Source organism: Portunus trituberculatus, chromosome 37 (genome assembly GCF_017591435.1).
Source record: "Portunus trituberculatus isolate SZX2019 chromosome 37, ASM1759143v1, whole genome shotgun sequence".
NCBI lineage: Eukaryota > Metazoa > Arthropoda > Malacostraca > Decapoda > Portunidae > Portunus > Portunus trituberculatus.
Window position 1 is genome coordinate 8,436,687 of NC_059291.1, and position 15,670 is coordinate 8,452,356.

Here is a 15,670-nt window from a genome sequence, read left to right on the forward strand (position 1 = left end):
GCAATTTCATAGAAAACATTTTCAGGAGTAACTTAGGAAGATTTCTCCCATGCCCCCCCCACCCCCAATTCTTTCCATCTATTCTCTCGTGTTAATAAACTTATAAGGCAAATAAAACATACATACATACATACATACATACATACATACATATATATATATATATATATATATATATATATATATATATATATATATATATATATATATATATATATATATATATATATATATATATATATATATATATATATATATATATATATATATATATATATATATATATATATATATATATATATATATATATATATATATATATATATATATATATATATATATATATATATATATATATATATATATATATATATACTGCAAGTGAATATCGGCTCCAAATATTGGTTATCTGCCTCCTTGACTACTAACAATCATTATCAGTATCGGTCCTGAAAAATCGACATCGGTCGATCTCTAATAAATATATATATAAAATTTTGTGAAGATGAGCTAGTAAAGAATGGTGTTCATTAAGTGGGTAAATACAGTATAGTATAATCCATGAGGCAAAAATGGGAATCAGACCAGTGATTATGGAAACAATAGGCATTCTGGCAATCAATGTTCTATACTTCATATCTTGTAGAGTTGTTTAGTGTTAGTCATTCTAAAAACTATCACATCACTCATTGAAGGTTATGTTATGATATTCAAGACATAAAAAGCTATTATGGAAAGAGATCTAAATCTAACCACCATTTAATGGAAAAAATTACATATTTGTACTGAGGTTTCATCATGGTAAGTTTGCCATTACCTCAGAGACATTATGCTTACATGTGTGCTAATTAACATTCTAAAGTTACTTTATCTACATCCCAGTGCATGTTGCAACATTCCTCGACAAGACACAAGTAAATATACAAATAAATTTTCAATCTCATATCAAGAACATACAATCATTTATAAAACTAAATTCCAAATAGCACAGAAATCTCACAATCTGGCAATCCTTCAGTGAGAACATCCACATATTTCTAAGCTATGCCCCTTAAATAGACAACTGGAAATTGTCCTTAAGCAAGAATCATCCAAGGCACATACAAAAAAAGAAGGCATGTGACTTACTGGAGTCATCCTTAAGGAGAACCTTGTCAGACATGGTGAGCTTTGAGGCTTGGGAGTTGGAGGCAGTGCGGATGGATGAGTAGAGCACACAGCAGAACCAAATAACAAGAGAGGCAATGGATTCTCCATCAAAGGTTGGTTCATGGTTCTGTACATGCAAGATGAAAATTTTAAAAATTACTGTTAGTTCTTATACTATAGTAAAAGAGAATATTCAGAAGCAAATTATAACAATTGCAATTGACATCAATCTCCTGGAATGAAAAGGATATAAGTAAGCTTAGTCGCTTAATGACTACACAATACAGGCATACCATGGCTTGTTAACTTGGGAGCTGCAGCAACACATAAAAAAAAGCAAGTGAGATAATTGCAGTCAAATTGAAGGATGATCTTGAGCAGTAATCATAGTTAATGAGCATGTTTCATTTATTAGCCAATAAAAAGGAGTTGAATTCATAACTGACAGAATTTTGGTGCACAACCAACAAGTATGACAGGTGAAACGCTTTAGATATAGAAAATTAGTCTATATATCAACCAGTAAATCACCAGCAACAGCTCGAGCTAGAGAGTGAGTGTGAGCCACAACTCAGACTGTAAGAACTTCAATAATTTTTGCTTAAAAAGCATGCATGCTTGTACTGATGAAAACAGGTCTTCCATGACATACAATTCATCATTATAAAATATTTGTTTATCATTATTTTGATTCTGCTACATGATCGGTTATGTTTTGTTTTTTATGATATCCCAAGTACCCACTCATTTGATTTGCATGCTAATACAGTTTTTCACAGTTCAGTGATCACCAGTTCATTTCTACACAATTTTCATTGGAACCTAACTATAATAACAAAGCAAGAAATTCCACTTTATTGTGAAAAATCAGCCATTTTATTTGATTAAAGAGAAGCTGAATCATGGCATGGGCAGGGGAAATACCTAGACATATTGACAGATGGCACACAATTGGCTGGAGCCTTACCAGTAGCAAGTCCAAAACCTTTGTGTTTATACTGTTTACTCTGTTTACTGAATCTTTGGTGTAATATCCCCTTTAACTCCTAAATTGTGCAACATGATTCTGGCAATCATGTACAAGTGTCCTGCTTCTAACGCTGCCCTCATTGTTCCATTTTTAAGAACATTTTATGCCAATAATTACACATCAAAGGTATGACTGCTGAAACCCTATTGTGCACTTGATTATGTAAGAGGAGAAAACTGGCCAAGAGTTTAATAAAAGTAGAAGAAACTTGAAGTGTCTTGATGAAAAAGAAATTTGTCTAAAAGGAATAAAGCAAGAATGGTTCCAGATATTGATGTACCATATTTTCTGTGTGGCTGAGGAAATGGGTATTAATGCCAGAAATACCAACAGAAAGGACTGGGGTGCTCACAATTAGCTTCATATTATGTTATTCAAAAACTAGAAAACCTACCATGAAAAAGAAACTACATCACAAGATGAACAAATGGTGTGTTGCAGTGTTGCATCCCTTACCTTTGGTGGCTCATCAGTAGGGGTGGCTTGTCCTTCATTATCTAAGAGTGAGTCCCAGTTAGGCTTGCAGTTCTTGTCAGGAGCATTGGTCATGGCAGACCAGGTAAGGTACATGGTGTACAGTGTGATCACTGAAGCCTGGCCACCAGCAAGGTAAGACAAATACTTGCATTAATTTACCAGATGACCAACAATCCCTCATCAAAGATTACAGGTGCACCATTTCATCCTAGCTTTACAATTTATCTACAATATCTAATGATGTATTTACCAATGTGTCAATCAACAAAGAGTACTGCCCACCTGAAGGAGTCCAGAGCGGGGCTGGGAGTCCTGGATCTTGGGCAGGATGCTGATAATGCTCACAATGGCACAAAGGATCAAATTGAAGGAGATGAAGAATTTATGCAAGCTGCAGCTGTCAGTCTAAAAAATAATAATACAGTATATACTTTAACATTGATACAAACATATAAGCCGAAGTTCTAACTTAAAAAAATTTTCTTAATAGTTACGTGAAAACAAAATATTCCTTGAAAAATTTATGTAAAAAGATCAACACTTCATAAATTTGTCATCATACCATGTACAACAAAATCATTAACCACAAAAAAATAAGAACAAAATGATTCAATAGAAAAGCAAAGACAGGAGCATGGTTGTTTTGCTTTCCATGTTTGTTTAGATAAATGTAAATGCTTTAACCTACAAGACAGCTGTGAGAGTATCTGAAGCAAATGACCCCAATTTTACAAACTTTAAATACAAATATAAAAAAAGGATATTATATTCTGGTGTGCAAAACAACCAATTTCCACATCATATAGTATATGTTTTTACAAGAGATCAATCCTACTGTCACAAAAAAGGGATTTACGGCAGAAAACAATAGCATGAATAGAGTCAAGAGCGCATATATTGGCAGTGTTATATGAAGACCACTGTGTTGTGTGCCCACATGGCAGCAGCATTCTGCTTAAAGATGAATGCCTTTGCTTCAATGACAACTGGCAGCAAGCAGAGGGAGAAAAAGTTATAACATCCATTTTTTGCATAGGATGCTATGGTAACAATCAGTGTCAAATAAAACACAGTAATGAAACAGCCGGTTAATGTACTACAATACACTCAGTAAGCAGTGAGGGAAGCAGCTCCCTCCTCCCCTTCTCCCTCAGACTTACTTGTATCTCTTGAGGTGGTGCTACCTCAATAGGCTGGGAACATGCAGCATTGATAACTTATTATAATTCATATAACACAAAATAATCATATCCATATCATGCAAGCAGTATCTTGACAAATCCTAGCGGAAGTATTGTGTGTAAAAATGATCACATAACCACCATTCATAACATACAACACAGGGATGAGGGTGGTGTAAAGGACAAAACAAACAGTTAATTACATTCATTTTATAACACAAAGCAAATAAGGAATCAATGTTCCTTACAAGACAGTTATCCAAGGGATAACTATAACTCTATTTGTCAAATTGCTTCACTTCACAGTTTCCCTGCAAAGAGTAACCTAAAACTTCAACCATACATTCTGTAAAAAATAAATTAATAGTTCTGAAAAAAAAGTTGTTACCGATAAAAAAAAAGTTTATGTATGTCCTTATGTTCAGTAGTAGGAGCCCAGAAGTGAATCTCAGTCAAAAGAATATACACTGTTACTAATGCTATTAAAGAAAATAAACTATAATGAACAATCACACCACAAGATAGATGTGTCACCAACCACTCTGGATAATGATGCTTTCAACCTATTTGAGTATCTAAGGAAGGAGAAACATGAGAGCTATTGTATACTGTCCCATCTGGGATAAATGTCACTGTCAGAATTTAAGGATTTAAAGGGAAGTTATGGCTGAAGAACTCATTCCAGACAAGGCTACGGCTTTTTTACTTCCAGACAGAGCCGGACTTGCCAGTAGGACAACATGCTATCGAGATTTAAGACAACTGATGAAGTATTAAGTGATTGGATGGCATACAGAAGAACGATTAATGGAAAATATGATAAACCTATGAATTAAAAGGAAAAACTTCCAAAGATAGAGGAATGACACTGTGCCATGGTACAGTGGAACCATACGTGCTTTGGGTGTCTGAGGGATCTCCAAGCACACGGGTTCAAATCCTGTCCATGGCCTGAGTGTAGGACGGGCTTCCTAACTCGGGGCAACGGTTTCCTAGCAGGTGGGCTTTGAGATAGGAGGTACCCCAAAAAGTATCACCTTTACCCAATAAATTCCTGTGAAAAGCCCACATGGTATAAAAAAAAAAAAAAATCTGGACTGCTCAAGGAAGAAATACTTACACATGGATGAGAAGTTAAGGAGTGTATTAAGAAGAATAAGGAGATAAAAGAAAGGTGATTTGATGAAATTGGGACTAAAGAGACAAGAGACCATGAAAAAAAAAAAAAAAACTACAGGAGAGACTTTAGGAAAATAGCTTCCCCACAGAGTAATAGAAATATGGAATGGACTGCAGAAAGAAATGGTCCACTTAGTCGATAAGCAAATCTTAAGTCAGATTTGATAATAAGATATACAAAGACAGGACAGTATGAGCTTAGCTCCCCTCCCATATACTACAACTAGGTAAATACACACACACACACACACACACACACGTATGTATTCATGTAATGTAGGTAGAAAAATGTTAGTGTTTTATGTGTGAGAAAAATTATGACTGTGTAGAATGAAGGAAACATAAACATAGTGTGAGACCAGTAATTGACAGGATTGTTACGGTATTCATCGCAGCCTTAAGTGCTCATAGATTTTTACCCTTCGAATAACATTCTCCACTAAAGAAAAAAGTAAATAAATAAGATACATTAATCAATAAACAAATAAAATAAATAAAAGTATGCTGTCTCACCGTGGTGTAGAAAACGTAGAAAAGTACCACAGCAGTGATGGCCAGTGCATAGTTGAAGAAGGTGCAGGAGAGCAAGGCACAGTACCTGCACAAACACAGACACCTTGACACTATGTCCTGTGGTAGTTCATTATTCAGTACATCCATAAAAAAAACATGTATAAATGATGCTTCAAATTCAACAACACGGAAAGTGACCGATAGACAATGGCGCAAGTGACTCACCATCCCTTGCTCTCCGTTTCCTCATATTTATCGACCCAAGCCTCTGCCCAAGAGTGGGCAAAGTCAATGATGAGCACCAACTGGATGAGGATGAACAGGAATCCACCAATCATTCCAAAGTACATCCAAACTTGTCCAAACTGTCCATGCGGAATGAAGAATGCGCCAACAATGGCTCCGATCAATATCAGATACTTGATCCCCCAGAAGCTGTGAACAAGAGCAAAGATTGAAACATTACTTATCATATTATTAACATTACTAAAAATTAATGGATAAATAAACATATAAATGTACAATAATGTTCAACATCTGGCAATTATCAGAAAACACAAATATTACTAGAATCTGTAATGAGATCTTGTGTGATAAGTTTAGGAATATACGTCATACCCATTCTGGATTGCAGCCCGAGGATCTTTGCTGGATTTCACTCCCACCATGAGCAGCGCCATCACAAAGAAGAAAAGTGACATCGCAAAGCACAATCGGTACACAGCCAAGTAGCCTACAATCTGAAATATCAACAATATTTCTATAAATAAAAAAATAAAAAATTTACCATTACATTTATGTAAAAGAAATATCAACCTTGAAAAACTTATATCCCATCAATCAGTTATAACATTCACATTCCTAAATGATCTTATAACTATGAAGTACAATCATAAGTTCTTCAGTTTTATATTTAGTCAGTGTTAGACAATCTTCGCAGCAATACCTACCCCAGAGCAATCCAACTGAACAGTATTGGTGACAGCATCTGTAATGGAAGCTTCAGCACCTTCTTGCTCGCAAAAAGGAACCTGGAAAGCAATGAGAGGATAGAAAAAAACATCTAAGGAGATATCTTTTGCATTAGTGCACAGCAAATATGAATTTTTTGCAGCTGTCATTACTCTCTTTAGAGACTCTCGAAAACACTGAGAATTCACTCTGCCGGTGAGATAAACTGGCCATCAAAGACTGAGGACACTCGGAGGTAAATGTAGATCCAATGTACTACTAACTGAGCTAAATGTGTTTCATTTGGGCTATACTGTCCTGTCACTACATCACTGCTAGAGACCAATCAAAGATGTTCATGTAAATACAATCATATAAGGAAAAAACTACCCAGTGGAGGGAGCTCCAGCTCTATGAAGACTGAGAACAACTAATCTGACAATTATTGCATATATTGAATTACCTTTTCAAGTGCAGTTTGAAGGCCAGGTGAGAGCATGATGCAGGCCACAATGGTACCTAGCAACATCATCACGGCATACATGATGCGACTGGAGGTGGAGTTCTTGCATGATGGACACGCAGCGCAGCACAAACTGCACGCTGCTGATCCACAGCAACATGCCAGCTGAAAAATTGGTAAATTCATCAATAACAATCTTCAGCACTGGATTATAATGCTGGTTCCTTATTCTTTTTTGTGGTCTTACGCCATAATCATTTTTTTTTCTTATTCATTCTTGTTTCTCACCGAAGGTAACAAAGGCAGGATAACATCTAACTAACACTAAGTGTCCAAATTGTATCAAAACAAACAAAAGAGACTACTATATCACCTAAAGAACACCACATGCAATTTCCTGTACAGCTGTCACTTGTGTGGTGTGACTTTGTTTGTCTACCTATTCAATTAACAATAATAGCAAGTTTACCTTATTATCTGCATTTGAAGTGAATTTACGGAGCTAAGAATGAATTGTATAATATATTTGCAACAACAACGGCATACAGAACAACTACGTATGATTAAAGAGCGAAGTGGTATCAGATATGATGCTACATTGGGAAAAGAAAATGTCATAGAGAATACATGCATAACCCCTACCTAGCTCTCAATTCTACCATCAACACCAAGATTCTTTAAAGTAACACACAATACAACGCAGCACATGTGTAGAACAGTGAGAACAGCGTGTGGTCAATAAATCATGTCAAGCAGAGGCAGCCAGCACCAGCAAGTCACAGTCAGCTGACATCTTCTTCTGAGGCTTCCTCAGCTCCAACACTCCATTTATTCATATATTTCACCTCCAAAACATGTCAAACCACCCACTATACATACCTGGGCTGCACCACACACTCCCAATACTGCCCCCATCGTTCAGAATCGCCAGTAATTCGTTCAGACTCGATAAAACACGGAGAAATTCTAAAGCGCAGTTACTTCCTCTTCTCGTCCTTCGCCTTTGTTGCTACTCGTGACGTCAGAAGGTCTCAGTCTGTGATGTCATGGAGGGAGAGAGTTGCTATTTTTGCTATTCATGATTAATTTGTTTTAGTCTATATAAATTTTTGCCATCTGAAAATAAGCTTTTGTAAAGTCAGCGTTCCAAAAATAGCTTAGTATTGTTGCCAGAGAGTGAAAATGTTTAGCTCTGTTGTTTTGTTAAATTTACCTACTGTATGTACTGTATTGTTTCTTCACTCAGTATGAATATTTGAAAATTAAAAGTAAAAAAAAATTTTTGTTTGAATTAGATGATTTTTTTTGCTTAAATTAAGTAATTATAAATAAATTAGAATACTGAGCCTCGTCCAGTTAATTTAATTCACTGTAGGTAATAGTGTCTCCAGCCCCACTATATACTTACAACTCAACGTACTGCATGCACTCTTGTTACTGAACTATTGGTATATAATAAAGGTAAATGTAGAAACTCAAAGCCTATTGAAAGTATTCTCTTATCAAATAATAATAAAAAGAAAAAAACAAGAAAAGTTATCTATATTTGAGGGGTATCTACAGTAAATTTATTTCCTTTCCAGCTAGTCTGAATTTTCTTCTAGCCAGGTAATATGACTTTAGAATTTATATTGTTCTCAATTCCATTGGATTTGTTGATATTTTCATTGTAATAATTTGATTTTCAGATTATCATCAGCAGAATAAATTGCTACGAATCAATCATGTTTTAATGTCCCTTTCTTTTGTAATACATAAGACATAAACTAATTTCTTATGTATTCGTTTCACCATTTTTCATCATAAATCCATAAGATACTTGTTTTAAGTTGCTAATATTCTCTCTCTCTCTCTCTCTCTCTCTCTCTCTCTCTCTCTCTCTCTCTCTCTCTCTCTCTCTCTCTCTCTCTCTCTCTCTCTCTGCAAAATCAGTTGTTGAGACAGAAGGAACATCATAAAATACTTCAACTTTTAACTTACGACTTTGTTGGAGTGAAAACTGTATCAGATATAAAAATATAAAAAAGTGTGTGTGTGTGTGTGTGTGTGTGTGTGTGTGTGTGTGTGTGTGTGTGTGTGTGTGATTCACCTCGGTCATCTGCTGGTCACCCAGCCAGTCTTCCCCATTAGGGAGCGAGCTCAAAGCTCATAAACCGATCTTCGGGTAGGACTGAAACCACATAACACGGAGACTCCACACACCGGGAAAGCGAGGCCACAACCCCTCGAGTTACATCCCGTACCTATTTACTGCTAGGTGAACATGTGGGGCCACACATTAAGAGATTTGCCCATTTCCCTTGCCGCTTACCGGGATTTGAACCCGGACCCTCTCGAGTCGAGCGTGCTAACCACTACACTACGTGTGTGTGTGTGTGTGTGTGTGTGTGTGTGTGTGTGTGTGTGTGTAATTCACCACCACGGTCGCCTGCTGATCAACCAGCCAGCCTTTCCCATTACGGAGCGAGCTCAGAGATCATAGACCGATCTTCGAGTAGGACTGAGACCACAACACACACTCCACACACCGGGAAAACGAGGCCACAACCCCTCAAGTTACATCCCGTACCTATTTACTGCTAGGTGAACAGGGGCTACACATTAAGAGGCTTGCCCAATTGCCTCGCCGCCTCCGGGACTCGAACCCGGACTTCTCGATTGTGAGTCATGCGTGCTAACCACTACACTACGCGGTGTGTGTTTCAATGTTTGATCTGCTGCAATCTCTGACGAGACAGCCAAACGTTACCCTACGGAACGAGCTCAGAGCTCATTATTTCCGATCTTCGGATAGGCCTGAGACCAGGCACACACCACACACCGGGACAACAAGGTCACAACTCCTCGATTTACATCCTGTACCTACTCACTGCTAGGTGAACAGGGGCTACACGTGAAAGGAGACACACCCAAATATCTCCACCCGGCCGGGGAATCGAACCCCGGTCCTCTGGCTTGTGAAGCCAGCGCTCTAACGACTGAGCTACCGGGTGTGTGTGTGTGTGTGTGTAGAGAGAGAGAGAGAGAGACACTCTCACGGGCATGGTGTGTGTGTGTGTGTGTGTGTGTGTGTAATTCACTGTTTGATCACTGTGTGTGTGTGTGTGTGTGTGTGTGTGTGTGTGTGTGTGTGTGTGTGTGTGTGTGCGTGTAAAGAAAGTAAAGTAAAGTAAAGTTTATTGCCATTTCATTACATGTACTATATATATATATATATATATATATATATATATATATATATATATATATATATATATATATATATATATATATATATATATATATATATATATATATATATATATATATATATATATATATATATATATATATATATATATATATATATATATATATATATATATATATATATATATATATATATATATATATATATATATATATATATATATATATATATATATATATATATATATATATATATATATATATATATATATATATATATATATATATATATATATATATATATATATATATATATATATATATATATATATATATATATATATATATATATATATATATATATAAATAGATGTGTTCGTTGGCATGGGCTATCGAGCCAAGGCTCCCTGATAGACGTAGCTACTAAACTATATAGTGACCCAGTTGGAAGACTTCACTTGGCAATATATTCATAAGAATACAAGAATAACTTCATCTTTCACCCAAACACGTGCACACTATACATACATACGAATTTATTTCATTCTAAACACATTACTTATACAAACAATTGTGCGTACATACACATATGTAGGTTATATTTCCTGAATAATTTATATATTTCATTAAGGTAAACTTATCATATAATACAATAATGATGGACTGCAAACTGCTATTTATAAACACCTAAGGAAATGTTCTTTGGGTTTTCTTTTAAACTGAAAGTAGTTAATACTAGTAATATATTTTATACTAGCAGGCAAGGAATTCCATAGCTGTGGACCAAAGTAAAATATGCTGTGCTTGAATAATTGTGTGCGGAATTCCGGGCACTCCAAATTTAAATTATTTAGATATCTTTTAATGAATTTAAAGATGGAGAAAAGGACAAAACACTTATGAATATCGAAGAAATTTAATAGTTTATGATTAGAAAAAAACTGTAGATGTTGAGTCGAATTTACTCATAAAAAATATACATCGCAAAATATATATTTTTAATTATCTTTAATTTATTTATGAAAGATGGCCAAGTGCAGGCCCAAACTGAGACACAATATATGAAATAAGGGTAGCAGAGTGTATAGTAAATACTGAGTAGGGCTTCAGTTGTGAGTTGATTCCGTATCTTGTACAATATCCCACACATCCTAGACAGTTTGATGCATACATTATCAATATGAATATTCCAATTAAGGTGATCATCAATAAATACACCTAGAAATTTTATTTGAGTGACACATTGCAGAGTCTGACCTTCAAGAAGTATTGCTTGGATATGATATTTTACTGACCGATTTTGGAAAAAAATATCATTAGTTTTACTTATATTGAGTGTTAGTTTGAGTGTAGAGTATGTATGTCCTTGTCTTTCATAAGCAAGTTTATGTCGTCTGCATACATAGTGAATGTAACTTTTGAGCTGGATTTGATTATATCATTTGTATAAATAAGAAAAAGGGTTGGTCCTAGTATAGATCCCTGTGGAACACCTACTGACATGCATTTAGTACAAGAGTATTTAGAATTACAATACACAGCCTGTGTCCTGTTGGTGAGATAATTTTGTAACAGTTTTAATGTTACACCCCTTATGCCAATATGAATAAGTTTGTCAAATAAAATGTCGTGTTTTAACGTGTCAAATACCTATCTATAAAAACACCTACGACATAGAATTTTTCTTCTAAGAATTTATATATATATATATATATATATATATATATATATATATATATATATATATATATATATATATATATATATTATAAGTAAATTGCAAAATTGCGAACTCAGTAGAGCAGGGGTTCTCAACCTGGGGTACGCGCACCCCCAAGGGTACTTGAGAGGAATTTTGGGGGTACATGGCAGGTTTCTCAAAATACTTCAGCTTTGAATAACTGCAAATTTGTTTATAGTATACAATGTGGCTTACATGTGCTAGGCTGGATGCGTCCTTCACTAGAACCAGGACACGTTAACGTTAACCCTTAAGGAAACTCTTGGAGTTATATCACTTGAAAGGAAGCTCTCTTGGATTACAGTTGCCACACAACCTTGCAAACCTATAATATTTGTTCCGATTTATTATTCTATATGTTATTCACACACACAGTGACTTATTTATCACTATCACTAGTTACAAGTTGCAACTACCTAGAAGCAACACTAGTTCACTGCCATAATGATCGAAATTTGTCTGATATAGCTCCTTTTTGGTAAATGTATTGAATGTAAGTCACATATAGTGTCTCCCTGTGAGGTACCAGTTCCTATTGACACTACCTCATAGAAACATACTAATATTAATAAAAAATTTTGTCTGCTCCACATATATAACACAAATTAAACTTAATAAACTAAGTCAATAAACCATGCATTTATTCTTACCCTTCCTGACGCTGCATTGTGGGAAAGGGGTACGTGATCAATACTAAAAGACTTCGAGGGGTACATAAGATTAAAAAGGTTGCGAACCCCTGCAGTAGAGTGACTGGCGCGAAAGCCATGTTGGCAATCACTTAAGATATTGTTGGTCTCCAGATAGTCTTTTAACCGAGTAGATATAATTTTCTCAAATATCTTGCTAAAGACTGGAAGTATAGATATGGGACGATGATTATTAATATCACTCCTGTCTCCTTTTCTATGTATTGGGATTACTTTTGCTCTTTTCAGTTTGCTCGGAAAATTACCGGTTTTTAGTGTGAGATTTATGATATGGGTTAGAGGTGTTGATATTAAAGTGGATGTGTGACTTAATAATTTCGGTGGAATGTCTTCATAGCCAGGAGTATTTGTTGTGATAGAGCGTAGGTGATTACATATTTCGAGATTGTTTGTTGGAGGTAAATACATTGAAAATAAAAGAGGGTTATTTAAGTACTGGAGGTAATCCTTATTAGGTGTGTTTTCAGATGTACTACTGGCTAGGAATTGATCATTGAACTTGTTAGTAATATCTGAACAAAAAGGATATAATTCAATATGTTTGTTTGACGAATGAGAATTTTTACCAAGTGACATTTAGGATCCCCTTGATTTACCTTTAAATCATCCTTGAAAAATTATTCCTAGCAGTTCTTAATGTTGATGTTAATTTATTTCGATATTTTCTATACGCTTTACCATACGTTAATGGCCACTTACGCGCCAGTCGTGCCAACCATTTTCTTTCCGCAATGCTGTTTCTCTGGGTCTGAGTGACATTATGGACTACGTTCATTCTTGGTATTAGATTTAATTCTTCTTTCTGGAAAGTGTGTGTGTGTGTGTGTGTGTGTGTGTGTGTGTGTGTGTGTGTGTGTGTGTGTGTGTGTGTGTGTGTGTGTGTGTGTGTGTGTGTGTGTGTAAGATCCATGGTCTGAGTGTAGGTTGGGCTTCCTCACTCGGGGCAATGGTTTCCTAGCGGGTGGGCTTTGAGATAGGAGGTACCTCAAAAAGTATCCCCTTTAGCCCATAAATTCCCGTGAAAAGTCCACATGGTATAAAAGAGAAAGAGATAGAGATAGATAGATAGATAGATAGATAGAGAGAGAGAGAGAGAGAGAGAGAGAGAGAGAGAGAGAGAGAGAGAGACTCTCGCGGGCATGGGTTCTCGTTAAGAACTTTCTGAGTTATATGACCATCTACCAGAACCCTAGTAATCTGACATCGAACAGAATGTTAATGTAGTGACTAACACTAAATAAACATCTAATGATATTGCAAATGATATTAGATCAGCCATCTAAGTACTCCCGGAAATCTTCTTGTGAACCCCTGGAGATTCGCGAACCCCAGGTTGAGAATCCTTGCTCTAGGGCCTAGGCCACGCAAAACAGCGCCCTGAGAATCAATTGCACAACACTCCCGGATGGACCAGCAGAATCTGTACCTCCTACAACACGGGTACTAGATTGCCCCAGCTCGGCGCCGCATGGAAGAATGAGCGGTCAGTCTTATCGCAAAAATGACACCTTTCCAAACCTTGTATTTCATTCCTGATTCACACCAAATTATCACTTACGTATCTTCATCGACCTCGATTTAATTTTCGATGGGGAAGTTGGGCAGTGTGCCGTACAAAGGCAGTCTTCATTATAGGCATACATGAAACCCGCCATTCTAAAGGTAACGACATGCACATCGCATCCTAACAATGCTATTCCACCCCCTGGAGCCCTCCCTCAGTCTACACCGCCATCCATACTTGTGGGTTGTGCATGGTGCGGATTGGAAGAAGTTAATCTCTGACACCCATAGGCAGAGCGTGCACTTTGTATAACACATGCCTTCCGTCTAAATATGGGACAAGTTATTGAAGACTTTATAACACTTGATTCCCTCGCGCTCTTTACTGACCGATCGGTTGATCTTGTCACGAAGGCGGTATAGGGGCCGCCCTTCGTGAACAGGGGCATTCCACAAGTCAGTGGCGCCCAAACAACGTTGTACGTACCACCTGTCTGCAAGCTGAACTGGTGGCCATCCGCGAAGCTCTTCTTTACCATAGCTAGTTAGAGCGCACCACAAAGTAATCATTCACACCGACTTGCAGTCATCTATTGCACTGGATCAACATCAACCTCCTCACCAAAATTTTCCATCTCACTCGACTAGCCGAGCGTGCCTGTGAGTGTGATGTCAACCTCTTTATGAAATCTGAGCATCAAAAGCAATGAACTTCCTGATCAAACAGATGTCCTTCCTTTCCCAGACACAAAGTCTCTGTCACACCATGGACAGTGTAAAGGCAGCATTCTATGTTCTGTTACATCAGCAACACCAAACATTGCTGCCTCGTATGCTTACATACATCTTTATTGACTACTCCGTTCTTCCACAAATACGATACCGTCTCTGCACGGGTTTTCTTGCCACAGGAAATTCGTCTAGGTGCAGCGTGGATCCCCCGTATAGCCACTGCAACATGGAGTTTCCCCTCTTCCACTATCTTCTTGAGTGTTTTACCCACCTCCCATGAAAAGAATTAAGAGGTCTGCCATCTCAGCCACAACTTGGACACTCTACTGCTGCGCCTGATTGCTGTGCATCTTCATATGCTTCTATTGCCTATACGAATACAACAAACACGCTGTATACCTCTTTCTCAGAGGATGTGCATGTCTCTTTTCGTTCACAACTGAAATGAACCACACATAGTATGTATGCTCTGTTCAGTCGTCAATATGTCTATTCTGAACCACATAGCTAGTAATACTTTGCGACAAAGACGAAATCGAAGGAAAGAGCGTGGGTGCTTGGTTAGTGAATATCTTGCATGTCAAAGTGTATGTGTGTGAGTGTAGAAGCGAAGACAAGGAGTTAGCCATCCACAAATAAGTAGAGCAGCGATAATCACCAGTATGATTTGTAGATTATCATGAGATCAATCTGCTATACTGGCAATACAAAGGAGGATCAGAAGAACAGAAAACACAGTATATCAAACCGTGGCTGACGGACGACCATTGCACGAGTCTTCCCCGTCTTGGAAGATGAGAAACTTGAGCCTTCATACGTCTAAGCACGTTGAAAATTCCTATAACTTTTACT

The 15,670-nt window shown here is 36.8% G+C and overlaps 1 protein-coding gene across 5 annotated transcripts in view; it reads right to left on the minus strand.

The window, feature by feature from the left end:
- LOC123513878 (serine incorporator 1-like) overlaps window positions 1–7,980 on the minus strand; it is a 20,732-nt gene extending 12,752 nt beyond the window's left edge. For all 5 annotated transcript variants that reach the window (XR_006677468.1, XR_006677467.1, XR_006677469.1 and 2 more), the window contains exons 1-9: window positions 7,823–7,980; window positions 6,944–7,108; window positions 6,480–6,560; window positions 6,148–6,269; window positions 5,755–5,964; window positions 5,530–5,614; window positions 2,939–3,061; window positions 2,636–2,773; window positions 1,129–1,276 (exon numbers count right to left, since the gene is read on the minus strand). Coding sequence is in view for 2 of the 5 variants with exons in the window: in XM_045271324.1 (XP_045127259.1) it covers window positions 1,129–1,276; window positions 2,636–2,773; window positions 2,939–3,061; window positions 5,530–5,614; window positions 5,755–5,964; window positions 6,148–6,269; window positions 6,480–6,560; window positions 6,944–7,108; window positions 7,823–7,858 (1,108 nt within the window). In the remaining 3 variants the exon portion in view is untranslated. The remainder of the gene's footprint in view (window positions 1–1,128; window positions 1,277–2,635; window positions 2,774–2,938; window positions 3,062–5,529; window positions 5,615–5,754; window positions 5,965–6,147; window positions 6,270–6,479; window positions 6,561–6,943; window positions 7,109–7,822) is intronic.
- Between the last annotated feature and the right edge of the window lie 7,690 nt (window positions 7,981–15,670).